This window comes from Orcinus orca, chromosome 5 (assembly GCF_937001465.1).
Source record: "Orcinus orca chromosome 5, mOrcOrc1.1, whole genome shotgun sequence".
NCBI classification, from domain to species: domain Eukaryota; kingdom Metazoa; phylum Chordata; class Mammalia; order Artiodactyla; family Delphinidae; genus Orcinus; species Orcinus orca.
The window spans coordinates 16132288-16155752 of record NC_064563.1 but is presented as its reverse complement, the minus strand read 5'-3'; the positions used below and the strand labels follow the sequence as shown (position 1 = coordinate 16155752).

At 37.4% G+C, this 23465-nt stretch overlaps 1 protein-coding gene across 1 annotated transcript in view; it reads right to left on the bottom strand.

Moving 5' to 3' along the window:
* Positions 1 to 38: 38 nt before the first annotated feature.
* The window catches only part of GPR149 (G protein-coupled receptor 149), a 72468-nt gene continuing 49041 nt past the window's right edge, over positions 39 to 23465 (bottom strand). The window contains exon 4 of the mRNA XM_004283415.3: positions 39 to 3367. Coding sequence (XP_004283463.1) covers positions 2795 to 3367 — 573 coding nt within the window. The 3' untranslated portion in view covers positions 39 to 2794. The remainder of the gene's footprint in view (positions 3368 to 23465) is intronic.

Here is a 23465-nt window from a genome sequence, read left to right as displayed (position 1 = left end):
TTCAGATACATCAATTTGTAGAGAAAAGAGATAAACTATATGAAATAGAGCATTTATTAATAATAACAATATAACAATGCAAAGGTAAGATATTTAAATATAGCACAAAATATCTATAAGGGTATGTCCTATACCAGAATGCATTTTTACAATTGTAATCACATTAAAGAGAAAGTAGACTTTATACCGGTGTAGCTGAACCATCCCCTCTCGTAACAGGGATTGGTAGAAGCTGTTCATGCTTAGGCATAGCCCCCTGTAGAGTTTTCTTGTAGATTCACTACTGTTGCCTTGAAGTTTGAACTGTTACAGGTTAGTAATGTGATGCCAAAGTCTGTGGCTTTGCGGTAAATAATCCTGGTATTGTATGAATACGTCTGAACTTTTAAGTGTATCCATTATACAGTTAATTCAACAACCAAGGACAGTTAAATGGGGATACAATATCCTAGGTTTTTTGTTTGTTTGTTTTTCAATTCCCCCAGAATAGGCCCAAGTCCAGTGAAAATAAAATGGAACACAGGAGAGAAAATGGGTATTACTGTCTTCCAATCCAATTCTTGTATTCTTTAAATCTTGTTTTTCATCATCTCCTCTCCACTCAAAGTGCTGTGCAGTTATAAAGGATTTCTCTTTATTATTTTGTTCAGTTTTATTATGATTCTGTTTTTAATTTTCTTGCTGCCAGAAATTATACTTTAAGCAGCAAAATCACTTTTCTCTTTTATAAAATTATACATCTAAATTTAATATATCAAAACCTGTCTTTTACAAAGCATTATTAGAATATTCAATTCAACTTTGGCTTTTATAACAGACATTTAATGCTGTTGATTTATAACATCAGATTGATCTGGCCATTTGTCGTTATGTTAAATTAACCCTCAAGTTTGGAGATAAAAAGTATTATCTTAAGTTAAATGTATTTGTAATGAGAATACATCTGAATTTGAATTTATATGTTATGCATTATTTGAGGCTTTCTTTACAAACATGACTAGTGGCATTACATTTGCTTCCCAAGTTTAGATAATGATATATTGAGAAGTTAGGTGAAAGATAGGGAAAGTCCACTGAGATAATTATTTTGAAAATAACTTCTTGGTAGCAAAATAATCATCTGAAGATAAAACAGTCTGAAAGCCCATGTCAAGTAATTTAGAATTCTGATTCAATATAATGAAATAGAAACCAGAATAAATCGTTTAAAAAATAATTCACTCAGTTTGTAAATAATAACTAAGATATGTGAGTTGAGAGTGTACAAAGTTTAAAACGTAAAATGTCAACTCAATAACTTTGGAAATAAACATTTAGGTAATACATTTAATATATGTTTACAGAAAGATCAGAATAAAGCAATGTGAGGAAAAATCACTTTCTAATTTTTTTTTTGAAATATACGTCACTAATATTCTGACAAGGTGATATCTGCATTTTTGCAATGTAACATTTAAAATTAATCTTGATATGTGTACCTCACAATCACTTAATAAAGTATATTGAATTGTTTCTTTGCTTGAGATACACATATCTTTGGGAAGGAAATGAAAAAGCACCTAAACTTAGAATAATATGTGAACTAAAATTTTCTGTGCTTCAAGAGTGATGAAGAAGGTCTGCCATATCTGCCACTTTAGAAACAGATACTTTTGTTTGGACTTAGAGGATTTTCCCTCTGCTCTGCCCAGAAGTTTTTTAGTCTACTTGGGTGCACCTCACAGAACTTAATCTTATGGTGTTTTTCCCTAGTTTCTGTTCAAATAAACAAAAGAATTCTAGAAATGATAAGTATACATCTACAAACTTTTCCAATATGTTTAAGAGCTACTTCTAATTCTACGTCTAACATACAACATATCTGTTTGAAGAGCAGTCAACATACTGAAAAGGTGAAAGGAAAACTCTATTTAAGAGAGAAAGAAAAAAAATTCAGTAAACAATTTGTATTTTATAGAAATGAAGGGAACAACTATTTACAGACTAGGGACATGCATGTTTCAAAGTTGGAAGCTAATTTGCCGTTTTATACAGGAGTATATTTCCTAGACATCAGTGTAAAGCTAAAGCAGTAACTGTAATAATAAGCTTGCTTTGCTAGCCACATTTAGGGAGCCTCTTCAAATACAACTCAGAGTTTTGCTACATTTCTTCCATTCCCAAAATATTTTTCCCCTTGCTGTAAAGGCCAACTTTATGTGTAGAAACACATGCATGAGAACAGTATATTCATTGAGCTTATACAATTTTCTGTTTACTCTGAGGTTGACAAACATAGGCGAAAACATTAGTAAACAAGACCAAGGTTTGATTTAGAGAAGGTTTTTAGAAATCAGATAAGAAACAGAATCTTATAATTGCCAGAGTGTGCACGATCTATAAGTAACACTTAAAAAGCACTCAAGTGTTTGCACTAGTTCCAGCTGTTTGCACTAAAAATAATTAACTATTAAGTCTGTAAAGCTTATGTAAACCAACAAATAAAAAAGGAAATTAGGGCTTCCCTGGTGGCGCAGTGGTTGAGAGTCCGCCTGCCGATGCGGGGGACACGGGTTCGTGCCCCGGTCCGGGAAGATCCCACATGCCGTGGAGCGGCTGCGTCCGTGAGCCATGGCCGCTGGGCCTGCGCGTCCGGAGCCTGTGCTCCGCAACGGGAGAGACCACAACAGTGAGAGGCCCGCGTACCGCAAAGAAAAAAAAAAAAAAAGGAAATCAAATAGCCTCAGAACAAAGGTGTTAGTTTAGTAGTTTGAAGTTGCAGAGCCATTCTTGCCTTTATTAGGCCAAATGATCACTAGTTATCCTTGCTTTCTTCTTCTCTTCTCCTATAAGCTTTATTTAACAACTGGATTTCCTCCTGGTAGCCGTCCCTCTCTTGGCTCTGCCTTTTACTGTTCTGCCTGTGTGCTTCAACAGTGTCTGGAATGGAGATGTTGATATCACCATCAGGATTACTTGTGGGTAAAAAGAGAGAATATGAGGCTGTTTCCCCTAAATCACATGAAACAAATCTGTTTTCTTTCCGTGAGTAGCGTAGGGAAGGAGATCTGATCTGTGTGGAGGACTGGCTGATGTTGCTAATAATTGACACCGTGTCCAAGGCCTCTTCATTATCACAAATTTCAAGAACCTCCAAGTGTATTTTCACACTGGTGTCCGCAAATGTGGAGGGAGAATCTTCTGAGTTTGGTTCATGGCCAACACTTTTGGATCGATAGACTTCTATCTTCTTAGAGGCTGGGGTAATTTTTTGTCCTTCTGTGCTCACCTCATAGGTAGAAAGAGATAGGGTTTTCCCGGTTGGGGCTTGGAGAGACACGGTCCCCTGGAATGCACATAGGGGAATGGCCAGGGCACCACCGGAACGCTGGGGACAAAAACAAAATGGTTATTATTGAAACCTGGTGTCTGAGATTGGACCATTTAGTAATTCATTTTATTCATCAAAATGGTAAAGTTTCTCTATTTCAAACCCAATTCCATAGAAACCTTTTACAGATATGGGATTGAAATTCTGTCATCAAAGCTCTGTAGCTTAGTTTCTCCTAGGTCAAATACTACATCTAAATGAGGGCAGTCAGAAACCTATCTTTGATGATAAAGGGACATATTTCCACAGTTTAAGGTAAAATTTGTGTACTGTAGCCAGCAGGAGATGGGCAGAATACGGGCATAAAATCGAATGCATATTTACACTCTGGAATTGTTTTTATATTTTTGTAACATGTTCAGTTACATTAAAAAGCTTTCATATAGGTTGAAAGAAATGCAGAATGTGTTATCAAAATGCACTTTTTTTCCTGTTTAGTATGCCAGAGAGAGTGACACCTGTGAAACTATGGTTCAAATTAAATACAAAGAATATTTCGACTGTAGGTTTGAGCACACAGAAGAGGAGCCAAATGTCACCAGAACTGTGTGGTACAGTGTGCTTACTTTTCCACAGAGAAATCACAGTCATTAATGTAAACCCAGTAATAGAGAATGCCCTCACATCCCTGCAAAACTTTTATATTATATTTAGAAGTATTAAAATTTTGTTTTTAAATTGTACTCACCACTGAGGACTGCTTAAGAAATGAAGACTAATTCTTATGATAGTCTGTACTTTATATTGTTGATTCATGCCTTCATACTTTCGGTTGACTCTTTTGGATTACATGTTAGTTTCAGAAGAAGATAGTAATATGCCAACCTTAGAGCAGTGGTACTAAAAGCTAGATCCCCAGACCAGCATTATCTGCATCACCTGGTAACGTATGAGAAATGCGATTTTTGAGTCCTACCCCAGGCCTACCGAATTAGAAACGCTAGGGGTGGGGTTCAGCAGCCTGTATTTTAACAAGCCCTCTAGGTGATTCTGTTGCATGGTGAGATTCAAGATGCATTGCTGTAACTAAAGAAATGCTGTAGCCCAGAAAGAGAAGGTGAGGGGAGGGGTGGTTAACAGACACTTCTTATACGTGTGCCCACCATCTGTAAAGCCTGGAATTACTCACTGGATTGGCTTAAATGTGTCTTTCCACCAGGGGAATGGGCGTGAGGGCTCTTAATGTTTTGCCAATTTAGGATGATCACCCTTCCCAGTTTGCCTGTGACCGTCCCAGCACTGAAATTCCTGCATCCCAGGAAGCCTCTCAGTCCCAGGGAAACCAGGACAGTTGGTCACCCTATTTTCCATGGGCATTTTGTATCTGGACCTAAGAGTAGCTAGAGAAAGCCTAGGACCAGGGTCCCACATTAAAGAACAGTTTGTATTCTCATCTACTTAGGGAAATTTTTTTTTTTTTTTTTTTTTTTTTTTGTGGTACGCGGGCCTCTCACCATTGCGGCCTCACCTGTTGCGGAACACAGGCTCCGGACGCGCAGGCTCAACGGCCATGGCTCACGGGCCCAGCCACTCCGCGGCATGTGGGATCCTCCCGGACCGGGGCACGAACCCGCATCCCCTGCATCGGCAGCCGGACTCCCAACCACTGCACCACCAGGGAAGCCCATAAGATCAATTTTTAAAAATACAGGTTTCCCTTGCTATCTGAAAGTAGACTGTTCTGGTGAAAATTTACATAAGATGAAATGGCGTAAAGTGAAGAAGCAATTACCCTAGGACACATCTTGCCAATAGATGCACAAAATTAATTGAGGTAAAGCACAGATGCTCATAGACACAGTTCAAAGCTATGGCAGCTTGATGCCGAGATGCTGAGTATATTTTCCAGAGAAGGAGCTGAGTGCTGCGATTCTCGCAGCTCTGGGTGTGCGCTGCTTCTATAAAGGCTTGTTGCAAAACAAAAACTGAATGTTATTTTCACTTTTTGCCTTTCTTATTTAAAGCAAAAATCCTCTTTGGATTTCTTTCAGTTAGTGAAAACTGGTTCTAATGTAGGTCTTTCGTAAAAGCGAAGTGGAATAAAAGTGAATTTTCGAAAAGCAGGGGATACCTGTATTATTGTTTAAAATTTATCTATTTTTATTTTAACAGCCCTATATAATACCTGATGATAGTCACAAGTGCATCAGAAGGTCATATTGGAACATATTCTTTTTTTTTTTTTTTTTTTTTTTTTTTTTGCGGTACGCGGGCCTCTCACTGTTGTGGCCTCTCCTGTTGCGGAGCACAGGCTCCGGACACGCAAGCTCAGCGGCCATGGCTCATGGGCCCAGCCGCTCCGCGGCATGTGGGATCTTCCTAGACCGGGGCATGAACCCGCGTCCCCTGCATCGGCAGGCGGACTCTCAACCACTGCGCCACCAGGGAAGCCCGGAACATATTCTTTTTTGAAAATAAAATAGAATATTGAGGGACTGAATTGTATGTGAAAGTTTATTGCATGATAAAAAGTGGTAGATTCAGAGAACATAAAACTACTCATTTCGTAGTCTCTGCTTTCTTTCCATTTAAAAGCCTATGAATTAGCATATGCTGTCAGGAATAGTGCCAATCCATTATTGCTGTATTCCTGAGTGTAGGTGGCTGGGAGCATTTTTATTTGAAAATGAAAAGCAGTTTTCAAAACCTCAGAAATGCTTCAGGAGGAGAGATCATGCCATGGAAACACATTAGCACAAAAAATCTGCTGTGATAATTGATTCAGACTAACTGACCTTGAGCATAATGAACTTTTTGTTTCTTCACTATAAGCCTCTAAGTGAAATCAGGGTGAAATTATAATATAAATGAGTTGCTCCAAAATATCTCTCCTAACAGTTGAAGTTTCTGTTGATTATCTGAATCATTCAATTTATGGAAGATGTATTACAGCATGTAGGATCATAGGACTCACCAGAGACCATTTTATAAAGGGAGAACTGACAGCCAGAGAGGTGAAACTACCTGCCCAGGGTCACACAGGTAATAGTAGGAGGACTGGCACCAGGACTCAGGTGTCTTAACTCCCAGTTAAATGCTCTTCCCACTGCACTATGTTGTTACTTTGAAAGAAATCTGCTTTAGCCAGGGATGGTGGATCATGGGTTTTCTGTCCAGGAAGCTAGAATTCTATCACTAACTCATGAATAATCCAAGTGACTGACAATTTTAATCTAAATTAAAATCATATAGATGATCTTTATGTGATTTAGGTGATTTTCAGGCATCAAAAAGTACAGACATTGAGGAATTAAGTCAAGCAGACCATCTAAGAGAGCTTGGAGGAGAAGAGATAGGGACACAAAAAAGTAGCAGGGAGAGTAAGAACTTTGTAAGAAAAACAATAAACTAGACTTTTTTTTTTTTTTTTTTGCGTCACGCGGGCCTCTCACTGTTGTGGCCTCTCCCGCTGCGGAGCACAGGCTCCGGATGCGCAGGCTCAGCGGCCATGGCTCACGGGCCTAGCTGCTCCGCGGCATGTGGGATCTTCCCGGGCTGGGGCACGAACCTGTGTCCCCTGCATCGGCAGGCGGACTCTCAACCACTGTGCCACCAGGGAAACCCTAAACTAGACTTTTAATAATTTACTTTTGGAATTTTATTTAAAACTGTGTGATTACTATATTTTCATATATTCAAGTCCCCAAATATTCCTTGTGTCATCCTGTCTACTTCATTTAAATCTTTAGTAAACCAAAAAGAAGCACACACATGAATTGCTTAAAGAAAAGAGTAAGAGTAAGAAAATAAGGGCCTCTATAAAGGTCCTATTATGTGGCATGGAAAATGTTAGGTATTTTAACACATTTCCCATTTAATTCTCACAGACCTTTGAGCTATAAATTAAGATTTGCCTTGTTAGTGATGAAAAGTCTCACAACTGAGTGACAGATTTAGAATTGATATTCATCATAACAAATATTTACTGATCTGCTGAACACAGCCCATATATCAAACTTCTTACTAAAGTACTTTATATACATTTTCTTATTTAATTTTCACATCAACCTTATTAAATAGAGACACTCGTCACCCCAATTTTATAGAGGACATAATTGAGTCACAGGGAGGTAACTCCAGTTAGTAAATGGCAGTCAAATCCAAATCCAGGATTATCTGTCTTAAGCCCTCTGTTTTTAGCCGTTTTGCTACTTCAAGGCGTAGTGTTAGGGAATAAAACATGAATAACACCTCACTCTCCTAATCCAGCTGGAACCTGCGGTGTCATGTGGGAACAAGGGAGAAGGGGGATTTATTCACTTTAGGAAGTGAAGGGAGTCTTTAGAGAAGATCTTTAAGAAAAGGGTTTCTAGGGCTTCCCTGGTGGCGCAGTGGTTGGGAGTCCGCCTGCCGATGCGGGGGGACACGGGTTCATGCCCCAGTCTGGGAAGATCCCACATGCCGCGGAGCGGCTGGGCCCGTGAGCCATGGCCACTGAGCCTGCGCGTCCAGAGCCTGTGCTCCGCAGCGGGAGAGGCCACAACAGTGAGAGGCCCGCGTAACGCAAAAAAAAAAAAAAAGAAAAAGAAAAGGGTTTCTATACTTGACTGTAAAAATCCATAAAACTTTATAAACAAACATTTTGTAAATAGAATCTATGCTACAGTAAAAGAATTAACACAATTATAAGAAAAAAAAAAGGAATTCCTTGGTGGTCAAGTGGTTAGGACTCGGTGCTTTCACTGCTGTGGGCCCAGGCTCAATCCCTGGTTGGGGAACTAAGATCCTGCAAGCCACTCGGTGCAGCCAAAACACCAACCAACCAACCAACCAAAACAAAACAAAAACCCCACAACAATTATTTACATGCAATACTGACATATTTGGCACTTACTGAAAATATATGTACAAAACACTTGCCTGAAAAAGACATTTAAAATTAGAAAACTCAGAGCATTACTATAATGCACTTTCAAATATCTCACAAGCACTTATGGCACAGCGAGTGAAGAGCACCAGGCTCCCTGGTAATATTTAGGTAACTTTAATGTGCTTCCACAAGATTGTTGTAAAACCACCTGAACGTTGTCAAGAATAAAGTCAAATGCCATATTCCAAACTGAAAAAAAGAAAATGGTTTCTAAATAGGGTCCTAAAAGATAACTTCAGTTGGCAGAAAAGTAGGAAAAATGTAATCCAGGATGAGGGAACAGTAAGAACAAAGGCAATTGGAATTTTGGGGAAATGACATAGTAGAGGGAAATGAGACTGACAACAGAGTTTGGGCCCAGGGCCAAGAGCCCTGTCCACCAGGATAACAAGTTCTGATTGTATCCCATAGGCAAGCAGGAACCACCTATTTTTGTTTATCGAAAGGAAGGAAATTAAGATATATGGAAGGTCTACTATGTACAGGCGCTTCATCTTGGCACTTTACATGTGAAACCTAATTTAATATAATACTCCATAAGGAAGGTAAAATTATTTTCATTTTATAGATAAATTGAGGTGTGAAGAGGTTAATTAACTTGCTTAGGTTACATAGGAAGTTAAGTTTTGATTTGTGATATATACTCATCTCAGATTCCATATGCTTTCTGCTATGCCTCTTCTGGTCTAACATGATAATTGGGTAGCCTGTGAAATACAGATTGGGAAAGATGAGTGTGGTGGTAGGGAGACCAATTAGGTAGTTTTTAAAATCATTGTGTACAAAAGAAAAGGGAATCTGAACTTCAGTACTGATAGTAGAAACACATAGGTGGGATGGACTATAGGGGAATTGCATAGGCAAAACTCTTGAGATTGTGGAGGGTCCTGGTGAAATATGGCTATGGAGTCATGTATACCTGTCTTTGAACTCGGTTGAGTCACTGTCTTTGTAGTCCTTACCTCTCTAAGCCTCAGTTGTTTCATTTGCAAAATATGAAGAATAAATGAGTTAATGAATGTAAAATGATTAGTTGAGTGCCTCACACAAAGTAAGTGCTCCATAACTATTAGCTATTTTGGGGAGGTAAGAGACAGGAAACCACGATGTTTTTGAGATTCTATTGCTAGTGTCTAGTACTAGTAGTTGAGATAAGGAGCTTAGGAGGATGTTGATGATTTAATGCTACTTTAACAATCTTCATCTCCTAGTCATTTTATAATGATTTAAAATTTTGCCCTGATACTAAAACTAAACAGAGATAATCCAAAAAAGAAAACTACAGAGAGCTATAACTCATTAATATAAATGCAAACATTCTTAACAAATATTAGCAAGTGGCATTAAGCAGTCAATAAAAAGAATTAAACTTCGTGATTAAGTGGGGTTTATTCCAGATGCAAGGCTAGTTTCCATATTCCGGAATAGGTTGATGTGACCCACCATATTAATAGGCTAAAGAAGAAAAATCACATGATTATATGAATTGATGCAGAAAAACTATTTGACAAAATTCAACATCCATTCATGATAAAAAAAAAGTAAGATCAAGAGTAAGTTCCTTTCCTTGATAAAGAGCATCTATAAAAACCCTATAGCTAATGTTACACTTAATGGTAAGAGACTCCTTTCTCTTAAGAGCAGGGATAAGGCAAGGATGTCAGTTCCTACCACTTCTGCTCAACATCGTGCTGGAAGTTCCAGCCAGTGCAAGAAGTCAAGAAAAGGAAGAACTAAAACTGTCAGTACTTAGATCACTTAGATTGGTTTAAGCAGAAAACCCCAAGGAATCTACAAAAACTCCTAGAACTAATAAATGAGCTAATCAAGGTTGCCTGCAAGTTAAACATAAAAAGTCATTTCTATTTCTGTATACTAGCAAATGAATGTATGGATGTGAAAATTGGTAATTACAGTACTATTTACAATTGCTCAAAAAAGTGAAATACATGTTAGTCTAACAAAACCTATGTAGAACTTACATGCTGAAAACTACATGACTCATGAAAGAAATCAAAGAAGTTCTAAATAAAAGGAGAGACATAACATGTACATGGACTGAAAGACTCATTATAGTAAAAATGTCAGTTTTCCCCAAATAGATATATAGATTTAATGCACTTCCCAATAAAATTCCATCAAGATTTTTTTTTGCAGATACAGACATGTTTATTCTGAAATTAATATGAAAAGACAAATGAACAGAAGTGTGAAGTTATTTTGAAAAAAATGAATATAGTGGGAGTAATCAATCTACCTAACTTCAATAGAGCTACAAAAACCAAGACTGTGTTATTGGTGGAGAGATATACACATAGGTCAATGGAATAGAATAGAGAACCGGGAAGTAGTAGACCCACACAAATATGCCCAACTGCTTTTTGACAAAGGTGCAAAACCAATTCAATAGGCTTTTCAGCAAATGATGCAGGAGCAATTGACATCCATAGGCAAAAAAATTAACCTAGAACTAAGTTTCATACTTTATTCAAAAATTGACTCAAAATGGATCACAGACTTAAATGTAAGATGTAAAACTATAAAAATTTTAATAAAAACATAGGTGAAAATCTTTGAGACCTAAGGCTAGACAAAGAGTTCTTAGACTTGGTACCAAAAGCATGATTCATAATAGGAAAATTAATAAATTAGACTTCATCAAAATTAAAAACTTTTGCTCTGTGCAAATGCAGATTTTGATTCAGTAGGTCTGTGGTGGTCTGAGATTCTGCACTTAATAAAATTTCTCAGATGATGCTGAGGCTGCTGGTCCATGGACCACACTTTAAGTAACAAAGGACATAAAATCTGTAAGCCTCCTTACAGTTCTAAAATTACATGATTTCACAGGTGAATAGATTTTGTTATTTTATAGTGTTAGCAGTTTAGAAAAGTAGAGAGAATTCAATATCAGTTGACAGAATAATAGAAAGCCCCTCCAAAGCTAATTTATAGATGAATAGGATGGGAAACAAACTCATATCTTTTCACATGCCTTTAATATATTCTAATATTTTATTCAAATGACACATTTCAAATGATGAGCCATCCTGATGAAAAATGATCAAGTTTCAGCATGAATCTTCATTTTACGTTGATCTTACAACCAAAACATAAGCTTCTGAAATGAATATATCATTGCATTTAAATTGCTCTATTTTTTATTTATGGAAATTGGTATTCTCATATTTTCAATTCATACTTTTGGGCTTTATCTGAGCCCATGAGCACAATCAGCACAGGCTATAAGAAATCCTATGGGAATTTTTTAAAAAATTTATTTATTTTTGGCTGTGTTGGGTCTTCATTGTGCGGGCTTTTGCAGTGAGCGGGGGTTACTCTTTGTTGCGGTGTGCTGGCTTCTCATTGCAGTGGCTTCTCTTGTTGCGGAGCATGGGCTCTAGGCACGTGGGCTTCAGTAGTTGTGGCACGCAGGCTCAGCAGTTGTGGCTCATGGGCTTAGTTGCTCCGGGGCATGTGGGATCTTCCTGGACCAGGGCTTGAACCCGTGTCCCCTACATTGGCAGGCGGATTCTTAACCACTGCGCCACCAGGAAGTCCCCTGTGGGAATTTTGAATTTAAGTGTGTAAAATTGGAGCTCTTGGGATTATTGGATAGGTTTTCTATTCTCTGATCTAATAGAAACTAAATCTCTTGTAACTCTAACAATGACATTTCAGTTTAGATCTGATATGTATCCAAATTTATTTCCATGTGAAATAAATGGAAATAAAGAATAAATAAATTTCTTCTTTATTTCCAGAAGAAACCAATTCTTTCTGTTTTATAACAAAATAGAGAATAAACTGTAACTTGAAAGAAAGCATGCATTGTTTCTATTTGGAATATACAATTTTATCAGGAATAAACGAATCCTAAGAAGTGAAATAGTTTTTCTCATCTAAATGATAAACACCCATTCAATTGGGTGTTGTACCAGTTAGGGATACCCTACTAAAAATTGTTGCACAAATATTTTTTCTCATACTTCATGAACCTGAATTAGCTCAGGAATGAATGTATATTTTCATTTGTAAGACAGTTTCAAAGGATAAATACAGTGTTTTTGGTAAGATTACTATACTTCAGAAAAGGTGTTAAAATTCATGTTGATGGTATTTATAAAAAGTACAGAAGACAAAATGTTTTTATTAGACAGCATAATATAAGAAAAAGATAAAATCAAAAGAACACAAATCTATGGAGATAGTAGTTTAGGGGTATCCTGGGACAGGTGATGGTGATGGATTAAGAGTAAATGGGTAGGGACTTCCCTGGTGGCCCAGTGGTTAAGACTCCGCACTCCCAATGCAGGGGGCCAGGGTTCGATCCCTGGTTGGGGAACTGGATCCTGCATGCCACAATTAAAAGATCCCACACACGGCAACAAAGATCCCGCCTGCCACAACTAAGACCTGGCACAGCCAAATAAATAAAAATTTTTAAATAATTTTAAAAAGTAATAAATGGGCACATGGGATCTAATTGGTGTGATGAAAATGTTCTAAAACAGATTTACTAGAAATCATTGAATTGTACACTTGAAATGAGGGAATTATATAATATGTAAAATGTTCCTCAATAAAGTTTTGTTTTAAAGAACATTTGACTGATACTCAGGAGACCCTGAACTACACCACTTGTTCTGCCACTAAACAAATAGCCGTGTGACCCTAGACAAGTAGTGTATTCACTCTAGACCTTTATTTCATTATCTATATAAAGAGGGGGTCAGGCAGATGACCTGCAAAGTATCTCTCATTTCTTCCATTTCAATATTCTTTGCCTCTGTTTTGGCAAAGTTAGCCTCAAAGAAAGCACTTTGTTCCTTGAAAAATATCTAAGCAGGGATGCTCTTCTGAAAGAAATTGAAATATAAAAATTTCCTTTAAAAACTTGCTCCCAAAATTATGGATCCAAGCCCCTTCAAAGACCCCTCCCCTTTTTTACCAATAGGACATTGTTGCTGATAGAACATTTTTTATGCTTTCAAAATATATTAAACCTAAGCCACCATGCATTCTGTACAATGAAAATGTCTGTGGTGGGAAAATAAAATAGCAAGAAAGAAAGTGAAGAAGATTATAAACCACTGTTTAGAAAGAAACCTGTAAGGAGAGTTTCATGATGCTTATATAGTTCTAATTTAACTCTTCAATCATAGGAAATATTTATTGAACACTAGATATAGTTAAAAGACCATGTAGAACCCTGCATATATGAGTATATATGGGGTTTGTGTATGTGTGTATTATATATGTGTGTATAATAATTTATAGCTAACTTTTTCCTGATGATAAAAATAATACATTACTGTAAATTTTTACAATTACAATAATATCTGAAGAATATGGACCAAACAGTCCTTAGGTTATAGCAAATTAAGGATGACTTCTATGTGACTATAGTTTTAAGAATTTTAATCCTTTTGAAAAAAGAATCATTCAACTCTATACAGCCTATGCGGATGGCATGAGTTATTTAAATTAATGGGATTTCCTCCTAACTTTTTGCAAAATTTTTTTTTTGCAAAACAGTGGCGAAATTCTCTGGAAACTTTTTTTATACTTCTTGTCTAGAAAATCATTTGATAAATCTAATATTTATACCTTAAAAAAAGACAGTACATGCCATCAGACTCCATTCTCCAGAATTCCCTTCCTTGTATGCTTCCAGGTTAGAACTGGCCAAGACGGGGCTTGCTTAATATTTGGAAGGTAGGAACAAGGTAGTGGTCATAACCACCTGGAACTATTTTCACAGGCAGGTATAGAGACAGAAGAAGAGATACGTGGCAGGTGCCACCATGTCATCTCACTCTCCTGCCCCACATCTAGCTTTGCTTACTGACTCCTGGCAGTGTTGACCGGCAGTGGCTCAGATCCACCCTTAGGTGCTTGGCTATGGCTCCACAGAGGTTGTGGTTTATTCGCAGGCAACAGTTTTTCATAGACCTCTACACAGATTCCCCCTTCGTGTTCCTACTTTGGGTCTAGACATATGTGGCTTCTTAAATTGACTAATTGGTAACTCCACATCTGGCCCTCCAACTTCTCTTCCAGACTCTTCTCTTCCCTAGATTTACCACAGTTCTAAATAAGTCTCTTATCCCATAACATAGTGCTTTTGCTCCCCTGACTAAACCTTAGCTGACCAAAATCCTATTCAATGGAAGAGAAGCCCCAACCTTAAGAGTAAAAAAATGAGATTATTTTTAATTAACTCAAAAACCCAACTATGCTTATGGATGAAGGCGTTGGAATGTAGTCCAATCACAGAATCTCTCTCATCCAGTAATAACATGAAGAAAAATAACAGCCACGGGTTCAAGCAACAACGAAATAAAGGGCTCAGCCTCATGTACAGTAGTGGCTACAAAAAGAAACAAAGGAGTCACCCACTTCCAAAAGCAGTTGTACAGAAAGAAGATGACTTAATATCCTGATAACTCTGGCTATAAATTTTATTTTGGCAAGAAGTGGTTTGAAAAGTGGTTCTCAAAATGAGGGGGTCTGTATAGTCAAAACTATTTTCATAATGATACGAAAGCTTTATTTGCCATTTTCACTGTGTTGGCATGTTCACTGCTGGTGCAAAAGCAATGATAGGTAAAACTGCTGGCACTTTAACATGTTTCATGGCAGTCAACACCAAATCTACTAGTAGGCATTGTATCTTCCACCACTGTACATGCATGTGCATGCATGCACACACACACACACACACACACACACACACACACACTCCAATTTCAGTTAAGACTGTCATTGATGAAGGTGAGTAGTAGTATTATCCCCATTTTAAAGATGAGTTAACTGAGTTGCAGAGATGTTAAGTGTCTTTTTCAAGGTCAAACACATATTAAGTGATAGAAATGAGATTCCAATTTGGGCAGTATTGTTCCAGAAAAAAACATCATTTATTTTAATCAATTATTTGATCCAATTCATTCATTTACTGTATTTTTATTGAGTACCTACTATAAGCCAGACACTATTCCAGGGACTGGGGGTATGAAATGATTTTCCATCCATCTATCCATCCAACCATCCATCCAACCATCCATCCATCCATCCATCCTTCCATCATCCATCCATCCCTCTCTCTATATATATGCACATAGAGAGCTATGGTTCTTCCTGGGTGGTATAATTTTAGGTTAATTTCTCTCTTCTTTGTACTTTTCTGTATTGTTTGAATTTTTAAAATAGTGAGCATGTGTTATTTTTATTAAAACAATAGTCATTATTCTTAAGATAAAACCTAATGTGACTCGTTTCTCTTTTGAAGGAAATAGAAAGTAAATTTTCAAATCTTAAACTCAAAGGAGTATGAAAAGACTGCTTCGTTCTTTCTTCTCACTACATACAAAGCAAAAGAACATGACATGTGGAAATTGTTTTCTCAGACTGATTTAGAAGTCAAGGTCTCCAAAATCTTTCCATCCCACACAACAAATACTAAAGCAATTCTTTTAAAAAACATTACAAAGTTTCTTTAGAAAAAATTAGCTAAAAGTCTTAGTGATATTATTTGATCTCAAAGAAGGAGAATGCTAATGATACAGTTATACATCACCCATATGAACACTCTTCAGAAATTAACCACTTGCCTTCAGAGGAAATGAGCCCTGTGGAAGTGAAAATGCCATATCTAACTAGTCTTTTTATTTCTGGGAAGAGAATAATATACACATATAAAACAACATTAGGAATAGATTAAAGTCTCTGTCCTAATCTACAAGTTTGTAACATGCCTGATAGTGCATTTTTAATTGATGGAATTACTCAGATACTTAAACTTTTCCTGGATTTTCGTTTTAATTCCTGTAAATCACTTGTGTAGTAGATGATAGGACAACCATATGCACAAATGCATGCTTTTAACTTCACAGGGTGAAAATTGGTGATGCTCCTGTCTTTTTTTAAAAATTTGAGCCAATGCATAGTGTTTCTTCTCTCTTCCCTATCAGTTAAGGTTTCAGAATAAGTTGGCAGTCCTATCCTAATGTGGCAGTCCTAGAAATCTGCAATAGACCATCTAGGTTCTTAGAACCAATGATTCTCTGTATTATACAAGTGTTGGAAGAAAATTTAATCCACCGATTGAGACTATTTATTCTTCAATGAGTGGGGCCTTTGACCTGGCTTCTTCAGTTCTTTAGACCAGTTGTTTCCAAATGTCATTTTTAAATTGGTGCTGAACTGACTCCATAAGAATCACCAGCAGAGTCTGTTAAGAATACAGATTTTTGGCCTCACTGTGGGAGAGCCAAACTCAGTAGGTTTATAACTGGAACCAAAAATTTATATTTGTAAAGAGCTCTCCAAATGATTCCTACATATAGCCAGGGTTGGGACCCACTAATTTAGAAGATACAAGAAAATGAAGATAGAGCTGTGATGTCACACAGAGTAAATAATTTCCTGGTTAATTTACTGAACACTTCAGAAAAGGACGTTAAGAAATATCTTGCTACAAGCCCCTGTTCTCTGATTTCCAAGCTTTAGTCAGAATGACAAATAAAAAAGCAAATGGGCATTTGCATTGGCTGGGACATGTAAAAACTATTAAGGAGGAGACAGATATATCATAAATTTAAAGTTCCAGAGCCACTCACAAGCATGGGCTACTCTGAAAACTGATTACTGTTGGAAGCTGTAGCGTCCTGAGTGGGGAGGGGAAACGAGGTTACAACCAGAAAGCATTTCTAGGTGAGTGTACCTGGGAAATGGCCTAACAAGATCTCAGAAAAAAGACACCTGAATCTCCAGGGCACCAATACATTTGTTATGATTTCTTCTCTTTTCTAAATAAATATTCATCTTCATACCTTATTTTGTATTCATGATTTGTATACTTTATTATTTTTTTTTATTTTACTTTTTTTTCCTTGGCCGCACTGTGTGTCATGCAGGATCTTAGTTCCCCGACCAGGGATCGAACCTGCACTGGAACTGAAGAGTCCTAACCACTGGACCGCCAGGAGATTTTTGATGATTTGTATACTTAAAAAAAAAAGATATCTCCCCCAAAGATGTAATGTTCAATTTCCACATAACCTGTATACATACCTGTCTTAAGGGTCAGTAGTAAGAAATCATAGTGTGAATATCAGGCTTATTTAGAGACACACCACTGGTGAAGCATGAGACATGAGATCACATAATAGTATACAGTACTAGGTAATCTTTGAAGAATACTCTGAGAGGGAATCCTTGACTAGAGGGTTCAAAGCTCTGGTGGAAAGAAAAAGCATGACATATTCAAGAAGTAAAATTATTAATAGTTAGAAAACCTGGAGCAAAGAGTTTAAGAGGAGAGATGAAACCACAGGAACCAATCACTTAGGCTGCATTAAAAACTTTCAACTCTGTCCTGAATGATAAAAGAACCACAAAGTGTTCTAAACAAGGGGTTGATGTGATGAAAATTGCATTTTTGCAAATTTATTCTGGACTGTGGTCTGTAAAATGGACTAGAAGGGTTCACACTGAGAGACAGGAGGACCAGCAAAGAGGCAATTGAGAGAGAAAGAATGGTGATTTAAATTAGGGGAGAAACAATGGCTATGGTGAGTCATGAGAATAGCAAGATATTTTTAAGATGTAGGATTGGTGACTGATTTGATGTGAGTTGTGACAGAGAAAGAGAAATCAAGGAGGTTGACCAAGTATCTGGCATAGGCAACTGGATGGGCGGTAGTGTGATTGCCAGAGAAAGGGAACACAGAGGAGAAGCAAGTTTGGAGCCATGGGATAGAGGGGTCAGGAGAAGATTAAGAGTTCAGTGTTGCGAAGCTGGAATTGAGATGACTGATGGGTGTCCAAATGGAGAAACTCGGCAGGAGGTTGGATATGGGGGCTTGGGGTTCGGGAGAGATTCAATCTGAAATATACCTTTATATATATATTTGAGATGAAATTGAATCAGGAGAGTGTGTGAAATGAGAAGAGCATCCTGAAGAATACAAACATTTAAGGAATGGGCAGAGATAGGGGAGATCATAAAGGGGTCCATGAAGGAGTAAGCAAAAGAGATAGGAGAGTAATCAGAAAAGTAAAATGCAATGGAATCCAAGGAAAGAGTAGAAGAAAGATAACAACAGTGTCAAATGCTACTGAGATGTCAGGTAGGATAAAGACTGAAAAGTCCATTGATCCCTGGACAGGCAGGGAATACGAGATGGAGAATCAAGCTTCCACAAATGGAGTCAATGCAAAGATGCACATATATACTCTTTTCTCTCAGGGCCCAACATGGGGACAGTGGCTGATGAAACCCATGTTGAGAAGCCCTTGGGAAATTTTAAAGGAAGTCCATGAAACTTCATCACTAATTGTCAGACACTTTAATCAAATAACCTGGTTTTGTCTGACAGTTCCAGCTTATAAAATCCATTCTTGTCATATGTGTTTATAGTAGTCAGATTTTTTTGCTGGTTGTTGAAGGAAATATGGTCACCGTATATTTTTAGGAATAGACATAATGAGAACAAGAGATGCAGTTTATCCTGCTTTCCACCTTCTTGTATACTGAAAGCCTAAAGAGAAGGCACACAGTTTGGTTCCAGAATTCTGAACCTTTCCTGCTTCCCTCAGGACTCTTTTTTCAAGAATCTACATGTCAACCTTTCTGCACCAGTATGATGTGTGGGATTTTAGGTAACAAAAATATGCTGCAAAGAGAAGTAGATGACTATTCATTGCTACATTCTCAGTGTCTAGCACATAATAGGCCCTAAATAAATATGTATCGAATGAAAGGAAAATGTAGGAAGCAATTTTAGTCTTTATGACTAATAGAAAAGTGGGGAAAAGAACTGCTACAGAAAATATCTTTTGCATGCTTAGAGTTTTCTGACCAGTTTTTTAAAAAATTATGAACTCTTTGAGAGCTAGACCACATATCTAAAGTGGCTCACACAAGTCTTAACATTTTCCAAGAGCCCCCAAATGGCAAGTGGTTGAGGGCAAGGGCTCTAGTCTGTCACAATATCCAGGAATAAAGGGGTGTTCCAGACTCAAACCAGGCTCGGTCAAAATGTCCAAAAATGAATATCCCAATATTTTTAGTAGCAAAGGGGGAGGCACACAGACATGTCAAATCTGGGTTAGTATATATAGCTCAGGGGTCATGTTTTAGTAGAAGAAACCATTCTTGGCAAATCTTAGAAAGCAAGGAAAGATTGGAAAGCAGTTGACTGTTGGCCCATCTCTTGCTTTTTTTTTTTTTTTTTTTTTTTTTGCGGTACGCGGGCCTCTCACTGTTGTGGCCCCTCCCGTTGCGGAGCACAGGCTCCAGACGCGCAGGCTCAGCGGCCATGGCTCACGGGCCCAGCCGCTCCGTGGCATGTGGGATCTTCCCGGACCGGGACACGAACCCATGTCCCCTGCATCGGCAGGCGGACTCTCAACCACTGCGCCACCAGGGAAGCCCCCATCTCTTGCTTTTTTGATAGCATCATTGGAGATGCAGACTTTGGTCCTTAGAGAAACTCTTGAAATGGGCTAAGCAAACTTACCAGCATTTCCAACAACCCACCATCCTTTCTAACAGAACGCTATTGCAGAGTTGCTTAATAGACTTGTTCTCTCTGGTTAGCCTCTCAAGTCTTACATGATGTGGTACAGTTTGAACAAAGAGAACTATTTAGGACTAGCTCTATAGCAGCTTTTGACAGAGGTTTGTTTCTAAAAATTCTAATATCCTATGTTCCTTAGGAAATATTCAATATGAAATTTTAATCCAAATATTCACCCAAGAGCCACTTTTTAATATTGCTTTTTTCCTTTTCTTTTCCTGGTAGAGGTACACTATTTAATATGCAATTTTATTTGTGTTAAGTAGGAAACATTACCTTAAAACGGTTTGAGAACATTTTGTCCTCAATAGTTCCATGCCAAAATATTACATTGTGTAAATATTTTATTTTTTCAAATGACTTGCATCTTTTTAAAACGTTTTTTCTCCCCAGTGAACTCTCTTCAATACCATCATCAAAGCTTACCACAGGGCATCTTTGTTGGTATTAAATCTGTATAAATTCCTGTCCAAAATACCTTTAGGCTATTTTGTCAACTTGAAAGTAGAACACTATTTTCACCAGAGGACTAGATGTGCCAGAATGTTAATTTTTAACATGCTGAATAGATCCTAATACTGAAAGTTATGAATCAAATTATATTTTCTCATAACTCATAATCCATAGTGGTGTCTAAAATGTCATAAAAGGAGTTATACTGAAGTTGGGTGTATGTTCATATCCCTGATTATGAAAAGTATACAACAATTTCCTTATTTTTATCATTTGCTCCTTAATTACTCAAACTTTAGTTGCTGGAAGAGGCATTTTTCACAATGCCCATCTCGTTTACAAAGAAGTCTTAGAGTCAGGCTTTTGATTTTCTTAAAAACTCATTTCCTCCGCTACAACTAAAGTTTCTAAAAATGCATCTATAGTAGCTTTGTTCTTTCACAAACCAATTCTTCCTGTTCAAGTTATTCCTCCTTATATACGTTATACATGTCAGGATGAAGTAATGTGTATAAAGAGATTAGTTATTGGGGTTAAATTCAAAGTTCTACCAGGAAGTCAAATAACCAATGTGTGTGTATTCACATTGTATGTATCTTTATACTTTTCCCCAATTACTAATATGAAACAAATGCTATTTTGGAGGAGTGCATAACAAATTCATATAATGTGCCCACACATTTCATGGTTTGTCTTAAGGAACCAGGAGGAAAACAGCAGTATACACTTCGAGCATTCCTGTTTTAGAGAGCTTTATGTAAAAATATGCAAGGCAACAAGGCCATTGTAATAGAAATGGAAGATAACTGCAAAACATTCCCTCTCTGTCAATGCTCTAGAGAGACTTTTCAGCTCAGTGGTTAAGAGGTTGGGCTTGGGAGTCATATCTCGGCCCTACCACTTTAGATATGGGTTTAGATATTAAGCGACTTCCCTGTGCCTCCGTCTCCTTTAACATATTACAGGGATTACAATAATGTTATTTCATAGGGCTATTTTGAGAATTAAATGAAATAAGGTGAGAAGTAAATAAAACAGATGTGTAAAGTATTGTAGAAGAGGGTATGTTTCAAGAAGTGTTTATAGTTGTAAGCCCTACGCACCAGTACTCCTGAATTTTAAAACAGAAGATAATAATAAAATACACAGGGTAAATGGGGGTGGTAAATTGTGGCAGGAATTTAGAAATTAAAAAGATGTAAATTGTCAGTGGAACATAATTTTCTTTTTTTTTGCGATACGCGGGCCTCTCACTGTTGTGGCCTCTCCCGCTGCGGAGCACAGGCTCCGGACGCACAGGCTCCGGACGCACAGGCTCCGGACGCACAGGCTCCGGACGCACAGGCTCAGCGGCCATGGCTCACGGGCCCAGCCGCTCCGCGGCATGTGGGATCTTCCCGGACCGGGGCACGAACCCGGGCGGACTCTCAACCACTGCGCCACCAGGGAAGCCCTGGAACATAATTGTAAAGTGAGTGGGAAGAGAATATGTTGTACTTAATGAATATTACTTAATGAATATTCAATAGTATGGCCCTTGAGCAAGAATAAGGTCTTAAAAGAAAAGAAAGATTTTAGGCAAAGGATGTTTAGGCAAAGGATTTCAGGCGAAGGATGTTTTGGTTTTAAATCTGTAAAGCATATCTGTGTAAGTCAATATGAGCAGTGTGCTCTGGGCTAGAACATCATCTTGCTCTGCAATTATTACTTTTTTTCAAACATTCTTTATTAAGGTATAATTTACATACCGCTAAACTCACCCATCGTAAATATACCATGCAATGATTTCTAGTAAATTGAGTTGTGCAACCATCACCACAGTTTAGTTTTAGAACATTTCCATCACTCCACCCCAAAAATCTTTCCTCATGCCCATTTGCAGGTATTCCCCATTCTGGCTTTCAGTCCCTGGCAACCACCAATCTGCTTTCTGTATACATAGATTTAAATCTCATGGGCATTCCATATAAATGGAATCATACAATATATAGTCTTTCAGGTCCGGCTTCTCTCACATAGTGTTTTTGAATTGGTTTCATGTGGTAGTATGTATTGGTAGTTGATTCCTTTTCATTGCTGAATAAAATCTCTGTCTTGTAGGGGTACACCACACCTTTTATCCATTCTCTACTTGATGGACATCTGGATTGCTTGCAGTTTGGGGCTATTATAAATAGTGCTGCTATAAACATTCAAGTACATGTCTTTGGGCATATATTTTCATTTCTCTTGTGTATAATCCTAGGAGTGCCGGATTGTATAAGTTTAAGTTTACCTTTTTTTGGAACCACCAAACTTTTTTCCAAAGTGGGTATACAATTTTACATTCTTACCAGCAATGTGGAATGCTCCAGTTTCTTTACATCCTTGCCAACATTTATTACTGTATTTTTAAAACTGCAGCCATTTTAGTGAGTGTGTAGTGGTATCTGATTGTGCCTTTAATTCGCATTTCTCTATGATATTAAGGATCTTTGCTTATTAATCATTCTGTATCTTCTTTGGTTAGGTATCTTTTCAAATATGCTCATTTTAAAAACCGAGTTGTTTTTCTTCTTATAATTGCTTGTAAGAGTTCTTTATATATCATAGATAAACATTTCTTTATCAGAAGTATAATTTGCAAGTATTTTCTCCCAGTCTGTGGCTGTTTTATTAATTTTCTCAATCATGTCTTTTGGAGCACACAGTTATTTTTTACTTTCTTTTATAAATTAAAGCTATTTATTTATTTTCATGTTCAACTTTATCAGTTTGTTCTTTAATGGATTATGCCTTTGATGTCATATCTAAGAATTCTTTGCCTAATCCAACGTTATAAGGATTTTTTTCCTTGTGTTTTCCTTCACAAGTAAAGTTCTTGCATTTATATCTTTGACCTATTTTGAGTTAACTTTTGTATATGGTGTAAAGTAAGGGTCTAAGTTCTTCTTTTTTTAACATATTGATATCCAATTGTCAGCACGATTTGTTAAAAAGTCTATCTTTTACCCATTGAATTGCTTGGTTTCTTTGTCAAAAATCAATTGTCCATTAATGTAAGGATTTTGTTTTCTGGACTCTCAATTCTGTTTCATTTGTCTATGTTTTTATCCTTGTGCTGGTACCACACTGTATTGATTACTGTGCCTTTATAGGAAGTTTCGAAATCAGGTAGTCTATGACCTACAACTCTGTTGTTCTTCCT